The 20,959-nt window shown below is 46.0% G+C and overlaps 1 protein-coding gene across 1 annotated transcript; it reads left to right on the top strand.

The window, feature by feature from the left end:
- The first annotated feature begins 958 nt into the window (after positions 1-958).
- Positions 959-20,194, top strand: agmat (agmatine ureohydrolase (agmatinase)). Its single transcript, XM_041206388.1, has 7 exons — positions 959-1,215; positions 2,502-2,704; positions 2,844-2,892; positions 10,926-11,121; positions 13,048-13,227; positions 19,482-19,566; positions 20,121-20,194. Exons 1-7 carry the CDS (start codon positions 959-961, stop codon positions 20,192-20,194), a joined length of 1,044 nt encoding a protein of 347 aa, XP_041062322.1.
- Positions 20,195-20,959: the final 765 nt, after the last annotated feature.

The raw sequence follows: 20,959 nt of genomic DNA, 5'->3' as shown, positions 1-20,959 counted from the left end.
ATGGGTTGTCAACAGTGCCCCTGGACTGTGGAGGCAAAAATCAGCCAGGGTTTGCGCTCCTGATCATTATAGTGACCTCAGCTTTAGAAGTACAGATGTGGAAGGCAGAAGTATACAGCAATGGACTCAGGTATATTGCTTCCTGCAATACAATCCCCTGCTGATGATCACCATTAAGGCTCACTCATGAAGAACAGCCACTACATTGCGGTATCACAGTGTGAGGAACTCTACTGCAGGAAGGATCAGTACCTTCAGGACAGAAAAGATTAAAAAAAAATACTCCCAAATTAGGATTACTTGGGGCTCAGAGTCAACCTTAGCTAGAGAACTTGGCATCTGTTGCAAAATCGGCTGATCAGATTTCCAAAAGTCTAGCTGTGACGGGCCTTCAGGCCACGCTGTGATTTAGTAAAGGGATTTGATCTAACAACCATGGGATAATCACTCTTCACTTTGCAATTACAGAGAAAATATATTTTGAATAATGCTTTATTTAAGTCGATGTCTTTAGGGGACGAAGGAGCAATAAGTTGTTTTTGGGTGGATGTAAACGTCACCCGGCCTCTGCTTTCCTGGGCCCCTGGACAGCATGGAGACGAAAACAAGGAAGGAGACAATTCAGTCAGAGCTGGTCTGCAAATAGCTTAAGAGTGACATTGGCAGATGGATCAGGGTGGGACACTCGTCGGGACTCTCAGATTGGAAATGGGAGTTTAAACTGATGGTTTCAAAGAGAGAAAATTTCTTTAAATACATTCTGAGACCTGAGTAGGGTTGCTGTAGCGACAAAACTGAAGAGTATGAGTGGTTCAATGTTACTAGTTCAGCTGCAGCTGTCTCACTCGCCAAGGTTCTGGGGTGGGCGGAGTTTCAGCTGGTAAACGCACTTTGACCAAAAGCGGAGTCCTGCCATTCTTATAAAACTCCTGAGATGTTTCCAACTTACTCAGTAAGAATGGAGCGGATTCTCCTGCGCTGTGTTCCCTCTTCACTGAAGGCAGGGTACCCGCGGGACTGGCTGCTGCAGAGCCTGTCCCGCTGGAGCTCCTCCTCGTCTCGGTTCAACACGCCACTCAGCGCTGCCGAGGTAGCCCGGCCAGCCGGAATTTGCTCCATGATGCGCCTCCCGGTGCAGGATTCCTCGAAGGGCTTGGACGCTGCTTTTGTTGGAGTACCTCTGGACATTGGCACCTCGAACCGGCCTGGTACTAGGTGGGAAGCACAAGCAAATCATGAACCATGTACTGTTCTGCCATTAAAACCTGTTAATTAAGTTTCTGAGCATGCAGTTTGAGATACTCCCAATTGAGTTGCAATTTATTAATAACCCATACAAGCTTGTTCCGAATTTAGCATCAATTTAGGTACATTATTATTTGGCTGGCAGCATGATGACAGCCTTCCAAAGATGAGGAGGAGCAGCCTATCCAAATTTAAACCAAGAATGGGCTGAATTTTTCTTTCAAAATAACATTGAGTCTAATAGCGCTTACTGTTGTAAATAGGAGTGTTGTAAATAGGACAGCAACATAGGGTGAAGAGCATGTGTGAGGTTAAATGCCAATATCCAAAAGTTGTCGTTGTTATAGGGTGGTAAATGCAATTCAGAGGTCTGAAGAAGTCTTCATAGTCATACATAGGTTAACTGTAAGTCTTTATTGACTCTTAGAACTATTTATAAATATGCAGTAAAGGGTACAAGCGAGGAGCTGCCTCCATGCTTGCTGGTACACACTGCTCTGTCCAACACTAGTCTGACCCTGGGTCTGGGTCATGTTCTCTCTTTCATCACTATGTAGGCAGTAATGTACTCAGTACCACATTAACCTATATGTGCCAGACCCTTATAATAGAGCACAGCTCCACTGTCAGCATTGCAAATATGGCATTGTTTCTGCCTCACCTTTAACCTGCATTGAACATCCTGAACTTTCTGTATTTGTGTGGTGGATATGAACTAAAGACCTTAGAAAGGTAAACAAAAACAGAATTACCTGGAAAAACTCAGCAGGTCTGGCAGCATCCAGCATCCACAGATTTCCAGCATCTGCAGTTTTTTGTTTTTATCTTAGAAAAGTAAGTCTCGTCATTCCATGCAAAAAAATTAAATAACCTAAAAATGCAAGGGTAAGGCTAACTATTAGCAAATGTCTTTAAATAATCTGCGACAACGAATTATGACCCAAAAGAAAACTGTCAATTGATAAAACAGCAAATTACACAACCTGCCTACTTTTCAGATAGCAGGATTGTATAGGAAACTAAATATGGTGGAGCGATCAGAATAATTCTTTCCAGCAACTAGTTGGGGCAGTTATCCCTGACCTGGAAGTCTTTCATGTTAGCAATAGTTGCCCAGCAATAACAAATCTCAGCTTAAAGAGAAAATGGCAAAAGAAAGTTCCAAGTTTTACATTGGCTGAAGGATTGATTCTCTTTTGCAATGTTATTATGTTCAGAATAAGGGGGAAATCTTTCAATTCTGTTTTTACATTTAGATTTGGACCCCGACATATCCGAGCAGAGTCAGCCATGGTTAGAGCCTACAATGGCAGCACCAGGGCAGCCCCTTTTGAATCTCTGATGGTGGCTGACATTGGTGATGTCAACGTGAATCTTTTTGACCTGAAGGGGAGTTGCAAGATGATCAGGAACTCTTTTAAGAAGATTGTGTCCACAGGCTGTATACCACTGACAATGGGTATGGATTTGCATTGGTCAGCAGCTCTTGGGGGGAATAGAAGAGAGAATGGAATAAAATTCAGAAAAAAGGCAAAAAGGAAATTTTAAATCTTTTTACACTGCTTGGCAAAATCACTAATTATGTCTGTTGTGTCTAGGTGGTGATCACACAATAACATACCCCATATTGCAGACAATGGCAGACAAGTAAGTCTCGTTGCATGTTATTGTTATTGAAATGCATCAAACATTTTTCTAATAAATGCTAATTCTACATAAGGAGCTGTACTCTTTGCCAAACTGTCATGTACATGCCCTGGAAATGTTTGACTGGGCAGGGTAGCTGTACCATTGCTTGAAACTGTGCCATTTGTTTGCTTGAAGAAGCTGGGCTGCATTGCAGGGAAACATGTTCTACGTTTGGAATTGTCCCTGATTTGCACAGTGTGGTAGCGGGCGGGAAAAATGATGTTTTACCTGCCGGCCGAAACAGTGGTTTCTCAGGCCGTATTGTCCCAACCCTGCCTCATTAATTATGCATTCGATGGCAGGCAGGCTCTCATTCGCCCGCTGCGCCGTCACCTCACCACTTCCTCACACCGGATGCCGTATTTAAAGTGCAGCTTCGTGCACATCTCTCAGTGCTTCCAGCCCAGGACTGCTGCATGGAAGACATGGCCTGAAAGGCAAAAAGACTGCAGCCCTCATGTCCCTCAAGTGCCTTTTGGACGCCATAGAGGCCCACCGTGACGTTCTGTACCCACGCTCTGGCCACAGGATGGGCAGCAATGTCACCAAACTGGCCTGGGAGACGGTGGCAGCAGTGGTCAGCGCCAAAACCCTGTAAAAGAGGACAGCCACCCAGTGCCAAAAAAATGAATGATCTCCGTTCCGCCAGGGTAAGTCACTCTTTTCATCACTTTCAACTCACACACTCACAAACTCATCACACATCCACGAGACCTCATTCACTGTCAGTTCAAGGAACATCACCATTCACTCTCTCACACACACCTTCATTGTCCTCATCCTACCCATAGGACCACTCACCACCCACACATGCCAGGCATACTTATCATCTGACCTGACAGGTGTCCTGCTTACACTCTCTCCATCTTTATTTATGCAGGACAAGCTGGCACACAACAAGAGGGAGAAGTTCCAGACTGGTGGAGGAATGCCTGAAATCCAGGTCCTCACGGACTTTGATAATAGAGCCATCCAGCTGGCCAGCAAGGATCTGGACCGTTCTTGTGCTGATAGTGAGGCTGGCGGTGCTGTACCAAGTGAGGATCCAGCAGTGCCACGTCCATCAGCCGGCCATGCTGTGAGTGATGTATCCTGTTTCACAGGCCACTGCCATGCGCTAATTATCTCTCCTTGCTTTCGCAGGCACATCTGGGAAACAGCCAACGGAGTCCACAATCCACGGCTTCCAATCAAGCCCTGAAGAAACCTCTGAAGAGCAATTGAAGGCACCTTCATTGAAGACCCGTCACAGTGCTCACCCAGCGCAGAGACACACGCTTCGTTGGGACCTAGCTTTAGAGTAGCCCTGAGATCACAATCTGATGAGCACATTGCACTGTCTGATCCACAGCAGGCAGCAGCAGGGACTTCCCAGGTGTCTGGCACTTGAAGGACTGCTGGAGGCCAAAGATTTGCTGAGTTCAAGTCAGCTGACAAGCCTCTGGACTTGGTCATACCTCCGTTGCTAGAGCTGCAAAGGCAAGCTTGGGAACATCAGGAAGGAATGTCCGTGCATTCCTCAGATTGCAAGGTACGATGGAGGAGTCTGTCCGCCTTCAGGCTGAGATGATAGCACTGGCATGCCAATGCACTGAGGTCAACACTGGTAGATTGGCAGCCGCCATGGAGACCTTGGTCCACGACATTGCTTCTGCATTGTTGCGCGGGCTGAACTCCATCGCTGATGCCATAGTCAGCCTCTAACAGTGTGTATGCGAGAGGGTGCGGGGAAACTTGATCTCACTCCAGCTTCCCCTTCTCCTGAAGGAGTCAGCCAGGGGCCCTGGGGCACCCATAGGGAGGAGGATCAGCAGATGCACACCCCAGGGCCTTCCACCCAGGTAACTCCGGGAGAGTCCAGCCCATCCAACTCCCCTCTTCCTGTGACCCCAGCAGTTCCAGCTCTATAGGTTAAGGAGGATGCCACTGCCACACAGCAGGACCCGAAAGTAGGCCGGATCCTCCAGGTCTTGGTCCTCCAGAGGACGCCTGCCAAGGTCATCACAGACAGCAGGCTGCCTCCACCTCCACTGTGGATATCCGGGGGCACCAAGACCTAGTGGCAGGGTTAGGAAGGTTAAGAAGGTGTAGTTGTACAGCCTAGGCACGGGTGTTAATCACTTGTACATAATGTTCACTATTGTAAAACTCTCAACAATGTCTTCCTGCCTATGGGTCCTTGTTCTGATGAGCAGTATTCCTGTCACTCAGATACTCAGATGTGAAACCATGTGATAAAGGCAAGTGTCTCAGTCCAGGGTCACTTCCCTGTGCTTTGTGCGGCCTTCAGACCAAAGTGATGGTCTGACTTCAAACTCCCTGGACAAATTAGTGATGCCTACACCTCGATGGTGCATGTCATTGCTGCCAGAATGCCATGGGCAGGTGCCACAGAGTTCCGTCATTCTCTCTGTGTGCTCTCAGCACCATTAAGTTGGGGCTGGGTCCCATCGCATCAGCATTTGTGTCCGGTGACGCTGTGCCCCTGAAGGGCTCAGGTGTTGAAGGCTGACAAAGGATCAGGTGCTTTTAAAGTTTCGTGCCTGCAACTCTATGATATGACCCTGATCACAGAGTGCAAGCGAGCTGCCCTCAGCCACACAGAAGTCAGAGATTCTCAGAGGCTATGTGAAGATCCATAGAGTGTCCTCACTGCATGTCATCATCATCCTCCTGCAATTGGGTGACTAATAGGGCCTCCATTGATATCAGCCACATCCTCTGCTAGTAGCCCTTGTCCCTGAGGAGCCATCCCTGCAGCCTCTGTAGACCCTGGAAGATGTCAGGTATCTGTGACCAACTGAGAATATAGGAGTCATGGACAATCCCTGGAAACCATGCACACACCTGCAGATCAGTGAATGGAAGACCTTGCAGGTTGACATAGTTGACCGTCTGTTGCAACGGAGATCTGAGTGCTACATGATTGCAGTTGATGGCACCCTGCACCTGTGGGAAACCTAAGATCTGGGCAAATCCTGGCTGCCCTGGTCCCGGGTGAAATGCACAAAGTTGTGTGGCCTTGCGAAGATGGCGTCCATGACCTCATGGATGCATTTGTGGGTGGAGGCTTATGAGATCCAACAGAGGTTACCTGTAGAGCCCTGAAAGAAGCCAATGGCATAAAATTTGAGCGCCGCGATCACTTTCACAGCCATGGGCAGTGGATGCCCTCCATGTCCCCATGGCGCCAAATCCCGCAGCAGCTGGCAGATGTGACTGACCAGTTCCTTAGGCATGTGCAGTCTTTGGCGACAGTGGTTCTTGGTCATTTGCAGGAATGAAAGGTGGCGTCTATAGACCCTGGGTCCAGCTAGGCGCTGACCAGTGATGGCTTGCTATGGCTCTTCAGCGGCATATGCGGTAGCCCCAGCTGCCCCATCTTCCTGAGGGAGCTGTTCCTCCCTCTGCACAGCCAGGTGCCTCCATCGCTCTCTTCTCCATCGTCTTTACTCTCTGTACACCATGAGTCATACAGCTTGTTCATCGGGCTCCATGCTCCTGATGTACTCCCCCTGCAGGATGAAAGAGAGATGAATGGGTTAGCTTGGGTGTTCTAAGAACCTCTCTTGGTTAAGTCTGAAAGCCCTTTAACTCATCCCAGAGAGTGCTGGCCACCACTTGGATGGCCAGAGATTAGTGCACTGCATGGCTGCCCAAAACCCCACCCTCATCCACCCCACTTCACCTGACCGATTGGTGGCAGCTTTGCCCGTTGGGCTGCATGCTGTGCTCTCAGCTCAGGCACAGGCATTCTAACCCACACTGCAAGGCTGCACTGTTAGCTTGAACCACGGGTGAGGCTGGTCCAAACCGGGTTGATGACATTGTAAGGGGCTGTGAGCACCTCCAGCTGTGACTGCTCCATGGTCAGCTTTTGCAAGGAGATTGTACAATGTGCCCAGTTGTCCAACTGTTCTACAGTCCACTAAAATGCTCATTAACTTGTAGTCTGTGCCCAAGGGGTGAAAAGCTTTGGAGCACTTGGTGGCACTTTCACGCCCTTGCGTTTGAGTGGGGCAGAGGAGCTAGAGGCCGGACTCCATGCATGTCAGTGCGGCTGCGTCTGCGTCTGAACTGTCTCAGCTTCGGAGGAATGGTCACTTTATACAAGATTTCATGAATGCATGGCCGCTTCCCTCCCCCCGCACCTTGCATGTGCTTGTGCACTACTTTCACCCGCTGGCCAGCCCTTGCCCTCCCAACCCTCCAGATCGCCTCAACCGCAGGGCAGCCCTTGTACCCCCCAACATGCCTCAACTTTGAAGTCCAATAGGCAACTCTCATGAGCACTGTGCACCGTTACTGTGCACTTACCTTCGAGTTCCCCTCAAATTGCAGCCCGCCAAGTGTACGCCTTATATGTGCTGTTGTGAAACACGTCGATGTGCAATCACACCGATGTGCTCGGACGATCCAATGTGGAGGGAAGATTCTGGCGGGCTGGCCTTATAATATGCAGGTGTATTACAGTGAGGGTCCTGACATCTGATGGCGGGAAACACGGCCCGCCATTGACGGACTGAATGGACGATTGCAAACTGGTTTCACGGCATCATGAAACCAATTTTTGGCCTTCTTGCTATATTGTCCACTCATGCCGCCAAAAACGTCCGATGCCAGCCAGCATGGAAAATTCCACCCTTCATGTGAGTTAGTGCTAAAAGTCAGTAACGGTAGAAAGACAGCAAATTTGGTTTCAAACAAGGTTAAACATTTTAAAGCAGACTCGCACAGAAAATGGAGATGCAGCTGAATGTTCAAAATGATTTTGCTCTTCAACTTTCTCCCCTGTGCCTCTCCTGAATGTGTCAACCGTTGACCTTCATTTTGGCGGTTTTCGGCCTTTCTCTATTTCATCTGTGGCCATTACTTATTATGAGCAAAGAACGGCTGTTCTACCATGAGCAGCAGCACAGTTGATTAGATCTTGACCGGACCTCTACCTACATGTGCTTCCAGCAGGAGTGAGTGAATAATGATCAGGATCAAAACAGTGCCTGATATGTGATCATTGCATCACGGCTACTGCTTCCCAGCAGTTAACTCTGCACAGAGCATAGATTGAATTTGTGACCTTCATGGAGCATTGGACTTAGGTACTCGCCAGATAAAAGTCACTGAATTGTTGTAAGAACTGGCACAGAAGGTGAAGTTAAAGAAAATTCCTGGAAGAATAAAATTAAGAAGCAGTTCAAAAGAATAGAAGATTAGATGACATAGTTTTTAAAAATTGATTCACAGGATGTGTGCACTGCTGGCTGGGCCAGCATTTATTGACCATCTCTAATTGCCCTTGAGAAAGTGGTGGTGAGCCACCTTCTTGAACTGCTGCAGTGCCTATGGTGTAGGTACACCCACAGTGCTGTTAGGGAGGGAGATCCAGGATTTTGACCCAGTGACAGTGAACGGCAATATATTTCCAAATCAGGATGGTGAGTGGCTTGGAGGGGAACTTGCAGGTGGTGCTGTTCCCATGTGTCTGCTCACCTTGTCCTTCGAGATGGTAGCGGTTGTGGGTTTGGAAGATGTTGCCTTAGGAGCTTTGATGAGTTTCTGTAATGCACCTTGTAGATGGTACACACTGCTGCCAGAGTGCGTCGGTGGTGGAGGGAGTGAATGTTTGTGGAAGGGGTGCCAATCAAGCAGGCTGCTTTGTCCTGGATAGTGTCAAGCTTCTTGAGTGTTGTTGGAGCTGCACTCATTCAGGCAAGTGGGGAGCATTCAATCACACTCCTGACTTGTGCCTTGTAGATGGTGGACAGGAGGTGAGTTACTTGCCACATGATTCCTAGCCTCTGATCTGCTCTTGTTGCCACAGTATTTACATGGCTAGTCCAATTCAGTTTCTGGTCAATGGCAACCCCCAGGATGTTGTTAGTGGGGGATTCAGCGATGGTAGTGCCATTGAATGTCAAGGGGCGATGGGTAGATTCTCTCTTGTTGGAGATGGTCATTGCCTGGCACTTGTATGGTGTGAATGTAACTTGCCACTTGTCAGCCCAAGCCTGGATATTGTCCGGGTCTTGTTACATTTGGACATAGACTGCTTCAGTATCTGAGGAGTCGCGAATGGTGCTGAACATTGAGCAATCATCAGTGAACATCCTCACTTCTGACCTTATGATGGAAGGAAGGTCATTGATAAAGCAGCTCAAGATGGTTGGGCCGAGACACTACCCTGAGGAACTCCTGCAGTGATGTCCTGGAGCTGAGATGACTGACCTCCAATAACCACAACCATCTTCCTTTATGCTAGATATGACTCCAACAGTGGAGAATTTTCTCCCAATTCCTATTGACTCCAGATTTGCTAGGGCTCCTTGACACCACATTCTGTCAAATGCTGCCTTGATGTCAAGGGCAGTCACTCTCACCTCACTCCTGGAGTTCAGATCTTTTGTCCATGCTTGAACTAAGGCTGTAATGAGGTCAGGAGCTGAGTGATCCTGGCAGAACCCAAACTGAGCATCAGTGAGCAGGTTACTGCTAAACAAGTGCTGCTTGGTAGCACTGTTGATGACCCCTTCCATTACTTTGCTAATAATCGAGTGTAGACTGATGGGCCGTTAATTGGCTGGGTTGGAATTGTCCTGCTCTTTGTGTACAGGACATACCTGGGCAGTTTTCCACATTGCTGGGTAGATGCCAGTGTTGTAGCTGTCCTGGAATAGCTTGGCTAGGGGTGCAGCAAGTTCTGGAGCACAAGTCTTCAGTACTACTTTTGGAATATTGCCAGGATGCATAGCCTTTGCAGTATCCAGTGCCTTCAGCTGTTTCTTGATATCATGTGGAGTGAACCAAAATGGCTGAAGACTGGCTTCTGTGATGCTGTGGACCTCTGAAGAAGGCCAAGTTGGATCATCAATTCGGCACTTCAGGCTGAAGATTCTTGCAAATGCTTCAGCCTTATCTTTTGCACTGATGTGCTGGGCTCCTCCTTCATTGAGGATGGGAATATTTGTGGAGCCTCCTCCTCCAGTGAGTTGTTTAATTGTCCACCACCATTCGTGACTGGATGTGGCAGGACTGCAGCGCTTACTTAGATCTAATCTGTTGGTTGTGGAATTGCTTAGCTCTGTCTATCACTTCCAGCTTATGCTGTTTGGCACACAAGTAGCTCTGTCCTGTAGCTTCACCAGATTGACACCTCATTTTTAGGTATGCCTGGTGCTGTTCCTGGCATGCCCTCTTGCACTCTTCATTGAACCAGGGTTGATCCTCTGGCTTGGTGGTTGTGGTAGAGTGAGAGATATGCCGGGCCATGAGGTTACAGATTGAGGTTGAGTACAGCTCTATTGCTGCTGATTGCCCACAGCCCCTCATGGATGCCCAGTCTTGCGCTGCTAAATCTGTTCAATATCTATTCCATTTAGCATGGTGGTAGTGCCACACATGATGTACGGTATCCTTAATGTGAAGGCGGGACTTCATCTCTACAAGGACTGTGCGGTGGTCATCCTACCGCTACTGTCATGGATAGATGCATCTGTGGCAGGCATGTTGGTATGTTTTTCCCTCTTGTTGATTCCCTCACCACCTGCTGCAGACCCAGTCTAGGATCCAGCTCAGTCTGTTGTGGTGTTTCTGAGCCACTCTTAGTAATGGACATTGAAGTCCCCCACACAGAGTACATTCTACGCCATTGTCACCCTCAGTGCTTCCTCCAAGCGGTGTTCAACATGGAGGAGCACTGATTCATCAGCTGAGGGAGGCCAGTACGCGATAATCAGTAGGAGGTTTGCTTTCCCATGTTTCACCTAATGCTATGAGACTTCATGGGTCTCTGGAATACTCGTGCAGTGACAATACCACTATGCCATCACCTCCCATTTTGTAAGGACTAAAGAAACAACTGGGTATGTGATAATGGAGGAGGAGTTGGAAAACTTGTAGAAACATTGAAATCTCATTGCTTGCTCTTATGAATTCTGACCTGTTGATTGCAAATTCTGTCCCATCATGACTTCCTGTTGCTCTGTTTTTATCAGATATGGCCCAATAGGCCTGGTTCACATTGATGCACATACTGACACAGGTGATATTGTCCTCGGGGAGAAGATTTGTCATGGAACGCCATTCAGGCGCTGTGTGGAAGAAGGGCTACTCGACTGTAAACGCGTGGTACAGATCGGCCTCCGTGGTTCAACTTATGAACCAGATGGTTTCCTTTGGGGCAGAGAACAGGTAAATTGCTTTTTTATTTTATTTTCTTCCCCTCTTTATGTTCCTTGCATGGGTGATGGGTGGGACCAGGTGAACTGTGAGCTAGACTTGGCTAATCCTGAATTTCCCACACCTATTCTCCCCTTCCTTTGTCTTCTGAAGCCAACTAAGCCTCCTGGACTTACATTTCCACAGGTATCGCAGTCTATTTGTGGACCTACACCTTAAGAGTCAGCAGACCATTTGACAGACATCACAGTTGAGCATCACCCTGTATTCAGGCAAAGTCCACAAACAATGGTCGCTTGAAAGCAAACAGGAGCAGGATTCCAGGCAACTTTCCTCCCTGTTCCTCATGCAGGGATACTTTGGCCAGTGGTTGTACTCCGATTGCCACCTGGCTGAGATCAGCTAATTAAACACACACCGAAGGTTGAACCTGAGACTCTCCTCGCCTGTACAGTGTCTCACTGACTTAGACAGCTGGATAACTGAAGAAAACTAATATTGATCTGTAACTACATAAACGTGCATTTATATAGTGCCTTTAACATAGTAATCTATGGCACTTCACAGGAGCATTTTCAAACTAAACACCAAGCCACATGGTTGAGAAGAGTGACACTGTATTCTCCAGAGTTTAGAAGAATGAGAGGTAATATCATTGAAACTTCTTTAGGGGCTGGACAGGGTAGATGCAAAGAGGATGTTTCCCTTGGCTGGGGGTCTAGAACCAGGGGACACAGTCTCCGAATAAAGGGCAAGCCATTCAGTACTGAGATAAGGAGGAATTTCTTTATTCAGAGAGTGGTAAATCTTTGGAATTCTCTACCCCAGGGGGCTGTGGAAGCTTAGTAATTGAGTATGTTCGAGACAGAGATTTCTAGGTACTAATGACATCAAAGGAAATGGGGATAGTGTAGGAAAATGGCATTGAGGTAGGCGATCAGCCATGATCTAACTGAATGGTGGAGCAGACTCGAGGGGCTGAATATCCTACACCCGCTCCTATGTTCCTATGAGAAGCTGTTAGAACAGGTGACTAAAAGCCTGGTCAAAATGATAAGTTTTAAGGAGCATCTTAAAAGAGAGAGAGAGAGAGAGAGATGGAGAGGTTTAGGGGAAAAATTCTAGAGCTTAGGATCTTAGGAAACTGAAACCATCCCCATCGTGAATGGGAGCAGCTGAGGGTGAAGCTCTATCTTTGTGAGAAAGCACAAGATCTCTTTAATTCACCTGCACAACGTTTCCTCTATATGTTCTCGTCTCATCGATAGGAAATTCATGATGTCAGCAAATGATGTGAGCACAAATTCCCAGCTTACAACCATGCCACTGGGGTAACACAACTCCAGCTCAACATACCAGTAAAGTCCAGATGCATTTGTTTGAAAATTGGTCAGTCAATCTCTGCTATTAATTCTGCATATTCACACCCTTAGGAAGACTGAATGTCTCAGTGCTGAACACAAAGCCCATGTAGTATGCATGGCTGACTGAATTGAGAAGGTGGAAAGCTAAGGGTCCATGTTTCTATTATAGACTGTTGTCATTCTTGCATTGCAATAATCAGCAGACAGGTGGTTTTGTGATTCTTTAATAATCTATACACGCTGCAATTTAGGTGTGATGCTAAAGTATATCTTCAGTTTTTTAAAAAGCACATAATTGTACAAAAATCAGTAACAACTATTTTTCTCTTGTGCACACTGCATCGTTGATCCAGTGAGGTAAATGGCTTTGAGGGATACAGTGTGAAAATGGGTTTGAGGTGCATCCTTGAATCAACCTGATAGTACCTCTTCTTTTTCCTATCTTACATTCTGAAAGCTGGATCTTTGATTCCCTTAATATTTGTAGTCATTTCCTTCAAACTGATGATCTGTAATTACTTGAGTAAATTTTTCATCGTTGATGCTTTTCATCCTCAGTGTTTTATTATTTCAGGGTTTTCGAGTGGTTAGTGGACAGGATTGTTGGCTACGTTCCCTTGCTCCACTTATGAAGGAGGTGAGGCAGCAAATGGGGGATGGCCCTGTGTACATTAGCTTTGATATCGATGGCCTGGATCCAGCCTTTGCTCCTGGTACTGGAACCCCAGAGATCGCTGGTCTTCAACCCAGTCAGGTAAATGAGCAGAATAAATAGTATCCCACTACATAGAAATAGTATCTGTCAAAGCTTCACAGTAGAGAAGGGGTGATACAAACCTTTAGCACTTGTTCAAGGCATCTGTGAATTCTACAGTCACAGGGTGTTTCTGATTAAAAGTGCATATGCAACTCTAATACATCATTTCAATCCAGCTAATGTGCTAATCTTATGTTTTAGAGGCTCGAGGAGTAGAGGACCGATTTACAGTGGACAAAAATTATTGTTCAGGGACAGATTAATATCGAGACAGAGAAAAGCAGGGAGAGAGAAAGGAGAGTAGCAGAGACACAGGGAGAAAGGAAAGTAACAAGCACAGGGACTATTAAAGCAAAACAGAAAGGGAAACATAATGGAGATGTGAGCATTGAGTAACCAAGGCATGGAGTAACAGAGTAAAGAGAGAACTTACAGAAAAATAGAAAGATAAAGATGAGCAACAAAGATAAAGAATAACAGAGACATAGGGAGAAAGTAACAGAGAGAAACACAGGGAAAACTAAGATAAAAGCAAAAAACTGCGGATGCTGGAAATCCAAAACAAAAATAAAAATAAAAATACCTGGAAAAACTCAGCAGGTCTGGCAGCATCTGTGGACAGGAACACAGTTAACGTTTTGAGTCTGTATGACTCTTCAACAGAACTAAGTAAAAGTAGAAGTGAGGTGAAATATAAGCTGGTTTAAGGGGGGGGCGGGTGGGACAAGTAGAGCTGGATAGAGGGCCAGTGATAGGTGGAGATAGCCAAAAGATGTCATAGACAAAAGGACAAAAAGGTGTTGAAGGTGGTGATATTATCTAATGAATGTTCTAATTAAGGGTAGAAAGCAGGACAAGCAAGGTACAGATATCCCTAGTGGAGGTGGGGTGAAGGATTCAAAATAGGCTAAAAGGTAGAGATAAAACAATGGAAAGATCTATATAAATTATTGGAAAAAAAAGGGAGGGGATTGGAAAGGGGGTGGGGATGGAGGACAGAGTTCATGATCTAAAATTGTTGACCTCAATATTCAGTCCGGAAGGCTGTAAAGTGCCTAGTCGGAAGATGAAGTGCTGTTCCAGTGAGGCTCAACACAAACTGGAGGAACAATGCAGCAGGCCAAGGATGGACATGTGGGCATGAGAGCAGGGTGGAGTATTGAAATGGCAAGCGACAGGGAAGTCTGGGTCATGCTTGTGGACAGACCGTTTGGTCTCTCCAATGTAGAGGAAACTGCATTGGGAGCAACGAATGCAGTAGACTAAATTGAGGGAAGTGTAAGTGAAATGCTGCTTCACTTGAAAGGAGTGTTTGGGCCCTTGGACGGTGAGGAGAGGGGAAGTAAAGGGGCAGGTGTTGGACCTTCTGCGGTTGCATGGGAAGGTGCCGGGGGAGGGGGTTGAGGTGTAGGGGGTGATGGAGGAGTGGACCAGGGTGTCCCGGAGGGAACAATCCCTGCGGAATGCCGCCAAGGGAGGTGAAGGGAAGATGTGTTTGGTGGTGGCATCATGCTGGAGTTGGCGGAAATGGCGGAAGATGATCCTTTGAATGCGGAGGCTGCTGGGGTGATAAGAACTAATTCTGTTGACTTCATACAAATGAGATTATGCCCTTGTCTTGACAATGTTAAGATTAATGAATTAGATAAGTGAAATCTATCTGAATATAGTTGGGATTCCCCTATGTTGTGCCCCAGCCCATAAATCAATAATTAGAATTCAGAATGCGCCACAATCTCATTTCAGAATATTATCACCATTTTCCTGCAGAAAGAATGTTAATTTATTTATCTTAAGCAATTGTATTGTCACAAAATTTTAAAAAAATCCCAAAGGGTGGTATATATGTTAATTGAAAGTTTCTTTCTGAGACTCTTCTATTTTTAGCAGACACTGAGAAAACTTCCAGCTCCTCTTCTAATGTTACAGGATCTTTTATTTGAACAGGCAGATGGGCTTTTGGTATAAATCCCTTCTGAAAGACAGCAAATATGGTGGTGTGCTACCAGAGTTTGTATGCAAAACTCCTAGGGGGCTAAATTGGATAGCCCTCAAAAATGGATACAGGGATTGCAATGCCATCATTGTTGCTGGAGCAAGTGCTGGGACCCGTGGTTGTGGAGAATCCAACTTGGGAAAGAGTGAGGAATGGTACAACAGAATAGAGACAGGACTCCAAGGTTTTCAGATGCCGAATTGGAGGTCTTGGTGGAGGAAGAGCAAAGGAGGAGGGACGTCCTCTATTCACATGGGGGTGAGCAAGCCCTTCAGAAGCATGGTCAAAAAGCAGTGGGAGCAGATGGTCATGGAGGTCAAAGTCAGGAGTCAAACCCTGGGGACCTGGATGCAGTGCCACAGCAAGTTGAATGACCTAACATGAATAGTCAAGATCAGCGAATACATCTTCAAATGCTTTTTCTTACCACTTGCAGCACCAGTCTCGGACACTTCTTATTTCAGCACAGACCCATCACTCATCTAATAATAATCTCTTAGCAACCTGGCTTCATACCTAACATTTGTATTTGTACATAACACTGCTGCAAGCCTCACATCTTGCAGGTTGGACAGCTATTCAATGACAGCCACGTCAACCAAACAGATTGCATGACATTCACTGACACAGTTTTCTCTCTCTCTTGCAGGACAAGGTGGTGCACAACTGCAGGCAGCAGGCGCTAACTGGAGAGGGCAGATGGGCTTGCATGTCCTAACCCCCATGGAGGTGAAGGTGCTGGCCATTATTGTGACACCCATTGCTGAAGCCGTGGCCAGTGGTGGGGTTGAAACTATCAAGGATGGCGGTACCCTCATACCTAGTCCTACTTCTCACAGCCCACTTCCCAGACTCTCTTCTGATTTACAAACTACAAAGTAAGTGTGCACCTTTTACTTTCCCCCCATTTGCCCCGCAACAAAACCATATCCCTGTGTCTTTTTCCTTTCAGACACCCGAGGTGCAACCTGGCCAGGCAGTGGAGGAACACCAAGAGTAATGATAAAGACACAACACGATTTAACACTCAAAGCCACAGCTCATATGCTGGCACTGCACATATTTTAGAGGATAGATTAGAGGCAGAATTTGCATGTAGTGAAACACAGGGCATGAATGGGCTGCAGCCAGGCAAGATAGTGCAGCTGCTAGCTCCCAGGAGGGCAATGTCACACATGGGTTCCACTGCAGAGGACTCAGATGAGGGCCCTGATGGGCCTACACAATAAAATGCCTCATGTATTGGGAAGCCTGTCAAAGCCTGTGGTCAATATGAAGAAGCATGGAGGAGTCCAGCACCAACTTGACACAAGGCTTTACACAGAGCTTGAAGCCCATCCCCTCCATCATGGAAGTTTACACAAGTGAATCCAACAACAAAGCAGTGTTTGGTAATCCATGTCGTAGCTTCCGTTACAACACAAGCAGTAACCACCCAATGTCTGAGTGCTGCAGGGTAAGCTCGCAAGCTCAGGCTGCTGCTAACAGTTCTGTGAATTACAGTATGCCAAGGGACTTGCATGGGTGCCACAGAAAACCAGCAATCTGTCCTCCAGTACATTAGGATTGCTGAGACACCATCATGGGGGAGTGGCAGTGGCTCCTTGAACACAGATCTGCTGTTCACTCCACTAGATACCTTGCTGTTGCCTGTGAGCTACCCATCTAGATTGCTACTGTTGATAATGTGATGGTGCAGTTTGCAACTGGGCCTCCGAGGCTCAAAGTTGCTGTGAGATCATCTGCAGTCTCCTCCACTGAAAGTCAGAAGCCTTCACCTGCCAGGGTGGGTGGCATTGCCTAGGAGCACTAGGACAGGTAAAGACATTTTGAAGATAAGCACTAAGGGAATGCACAAGGGTGACTAATTAATTTTTGTATGGAATATGGTATAGTTTGATTTGTAAAGCTGTTCCAGTACAGCTATAACCCTGGTATCTACCTGGCAATGTGGAAAATTGCCCAGGTGTTTCCTGTATACAAAAAGGACAAATCTAATCCAGCCATTTACCGCCCCATCAGTCTACTGTTGATCATCAGTAAGGTGATGGAAGGGGTCATCAGTGCTATCAAACGTCACTTGCTTAGCAATAACCTGCTCCTGTCGCTCAGTTTGGGTTCCGCCAGGGCCACTCAGCTCCTGATAAAAACAAAAAAAACTGCGGATGCTGGAAATCCAAAACAAAAACAGAATTACCTGGAAAACTCAGCAGGAAAGTAGTAGTTCTGTTGAAGGGTCATGAGGACTCGAAACGTCAACTCTTTTCTTCTCCGCCAATGCTGGCAGACCTGCTGAGTTTTTCCAGGTAATTCCACTCAGCTCCTGACCTCCTTACAGCCTTAGTTCAAACATGGACAAAAGAGCTGAACTCCCAAGGTGAGGTGGGAGTGGCTGCCCTTGACATCAAAGTAGCATTTGACCGTGTGTGGCTTCAAGGAGTCCTAGCATGGGAATCGGGGGAAAACTATCCAATGGTTGGAGTCATACCTAGCACAAAGGAAGATGGTTGTGGTTGTTGGAGGTCAATCATCTCAGTTCCAGGACATTACTGCAGAAGTTCCTCAGGGTAGTGTCCTCAGCCCAATCATCTTCAGCTGCTTCATCAATGACCTTCCTTCCATCATCATGTCAGAAGTGGGAATGTTCGCTGATGATTGCACAATGTTCAGCACCATTCGCGACTCCTCAGATACTGAAGCAGTCCCATGTCTAAATGCAGCAAGACCTGGACAATATCCAGGCTTGGGCTGCCAAGTGGCAAGTAATATTTGCGCCACACAGGTGCCAGGCAATGACCATCTCCGATGAGAGAGAATCTAGCCATTGCCCCTTGATATTCAATAGCATTACCATCACTGAATCCCCCACTATCAACATCCTGGTCACCATTAACCAGAAACTGAATTGGACTTTCCATATAAATACTGTGGCTACAAGAAAAGGTCAGAGACTAGGAACGCTGCAGTGACTAACTCACCTCCTGACACCCCAAAGCCTGTTCACCATCTGCAAGGCACAAGTCAGGAGCGTGATAGAATACTTTCCACTTCCCTGTGTGAGTGGCAGCTCCCACAACACTCAAGAAGCTCAACACCATCCAGGACAAAGCAACCCGCTTAATTGGCACCCCATCCACAAACACTCATTCCCTCCACCACCAATGCACAGTGGCAGCAGTGTGTACCGTCTAAGATACACTGCACGAACTCACCAAGGCTCCTTAGACAGCACCTTCCAAACCCATGACCATTACCATCTAGAGGGGCAAGGGCAGCAGACACATGTGAACACCACCATCTGGGAGTTCCCCTCCAAGCAACTCACCATTCTGACTTGGAAATATATTGCTATTCCTTCAATGTCGCTGGGTCAAAAACCTGGAACTCTCTCCTAACAGCACTGTGGGTGTACCTACACTACATGGACTATAGCAGTTCAAGAAGGTAGCTCACCATCACCTTCTCATGGGCAATAGGGATGGGCAATAAATATGTTGGCCTAGCCAATGACACACACATCCCATGGATGAATGTTTAAAAAAACTGGTTTGGAATTTTTATTTTGTGGTGGCTTTTATTTTTTGCATTGTGACCAAGCAGATGCAGCATCTGCCACCCCAATCTCTAGCAATTTGAAACAACATTAGAAAACATCAAACCCCATTGACTAGTAGCAACAGTCATAAGAAATCAACTAGAAACTAAACTGCAAGTTGTTTGATGATCTCTTTAAAATAGCACTGCTGTTGGGCTGGGTGATGGGGGGGTGGGGGGTGGGGTTGTTGTCCTTCCTGCTGTGAATGCGTGTTCAGTTGTGTGAGGTTAAGAGAATGCATTGGCTAGAGCATTGAGCTCCAAAAAGCATCACTGATGTCAAATCAGCATTGCATGCTGATTGACATCATGCTCTGCCTGCTCTGGATATCTCCAGCGCACATTCACCTTAATGGAGTCCAGCACAATTTGCACCATAGATGTGCCCATGAATCACAGATGCCATTTTGGAGCTCTAAGGGATACCAGTGAGCCTAATTAATTCTTTCCTTTACATGTGACTTACAGGTGAGAATACTACCATTAACTGGGCTGACACTCAATCCAATTGGGTGATGTTCACATTATGGGAAAGGTTTGAGGGAATGGAATTCAATAATATATGGTACTAAAAAAGCAAAATTTTGGCTGTTCAAATTATTCTTGATAAATCATGCAATATAACGAGGAATTGAAAAATTGCCATTTGTACGTTCACCAGGCTTTGGAAATCATACGAGGTTGTCAGGGAATGAAAATAATCGGCTGCGACTTGGTTGAGGTTTCACCACCATACGATACTTCTGGTAAGAAAGTAATGAAACTAAAATGTTGCATGATTGTAACTGAGGGTTTCTGTCAACCGCCACAAACTAGTAGGTGTCAATAACTGCTTGACTGATTTGGTAATACCGTCAGCACCAAATCAGAATATTGTAGTCTCAAGCTCCACTCCAAGACTTGAGCACATAATCTTGGCTGGCACTCCATTGCAGAACAGTGGGAATGCAGCGTTGTTGGAGGAGTTGCTCTTTGGCCAGTATGGATGAATGTATAAATTTGGTAAATCCTGTGCACAAGTTTCCTGTGAATTAAAAGTAATTAGTGGAAAATTGTGGGTGGTATGCCATGGAATTCCTGATATGTGGGGCATACCGGCAAGGCTTTTCCGAATTTTCCCAGTTAGTACTATCTGACATACGCAGCTGAGGATAATAAATATTAACATGATAGTGCCACCATTACCAGTTGTTATGCTGATATATATTAACACTAATTAATACTGCATAAAAGGAAAGTCTGAGGGGAAATGAGTCAATGCCAGTTTATTTCAACAAGTTCACAAATCTGTTTCTTTCAGGTAACACGGCTCTGACAGCTGCCAACCTGCTCTTCGAGATGCTCTGTGTTCTGCCCAATGTTAAGTATTATTGAGTTTTGTAGAGTGTTTGGGTCACACTGCTAGTGTTAACTCAAATTGAATATTACTTATTATAATCAAATCCATTTGATAATTAACTGCATCTCATCCAGCTGCAGCTGTTATTAAATAAAACTTACATGTGTACTATTAACTTAAACTTTAAGCAACTTGTAAGGTGCAGCACTTCACATGAACAAGACTCAGTTGCAACTCTATATACTGCACGTGAAAAGTCAAAGAAACATCTGTATATTCTGAGTTTTCCTGATTATAATGCCACTGTCTTAACTGTTTTTATTACTGTTAAAAACTTCCACCTGGAGCACCCAATTAAACTGCAGCTGATTCATGGCACGGATTGAGAAATATTTTGGGATCTACACTTACAATTTTCTTTTTATTATAACTGCTCATTTGCATAACACACTAATAAACATCAATGACTTAAGACAGAGAAGTGGGAACTAGAATTTTTTTACTGGGATAGGTTGGTGAACAGTAACACTGAAAACATTAACTTTTTCAATCTTCATAAATCTTATGTGATTTGTGAACAAGTCATTTATTAAACCCCAGCACTCACCTAGTTGGTAAACTCATCGTTAAAGCTATGAAACCATAAAAAGAACCCAGGCGTGATCAGTAGCCTGCACTTTGATATAGCTATACAAGATAGTAATAAAGACCACAATTTTACTCAGTGTCTTTAGGTTTGGGAGGGGAAGAATGGACAAGGATTCCTGCTGCATCAAACCACAACAAAAGTCAGTGCCAAA

This window comes from Carcharodon carcharias, chromosome 15 (genome assembly GCF_017639515.1).
Source record: "Carcharodon carcharias isolate sCarCar2 chromosome 15, sCarCar2.pri, whole genome shotgun sequence".
NCBI classification, from domain to species: domain Eukaryota; kingdom Metazoa; phylum Chordata; class Chondrichthyes; order Lamniformes; family Lamnidae; genus Carcharodon; species Carcharodon carcharias.
This window is presented reverse-complemented; position numbering and strand designations above follow the sequence as displayed.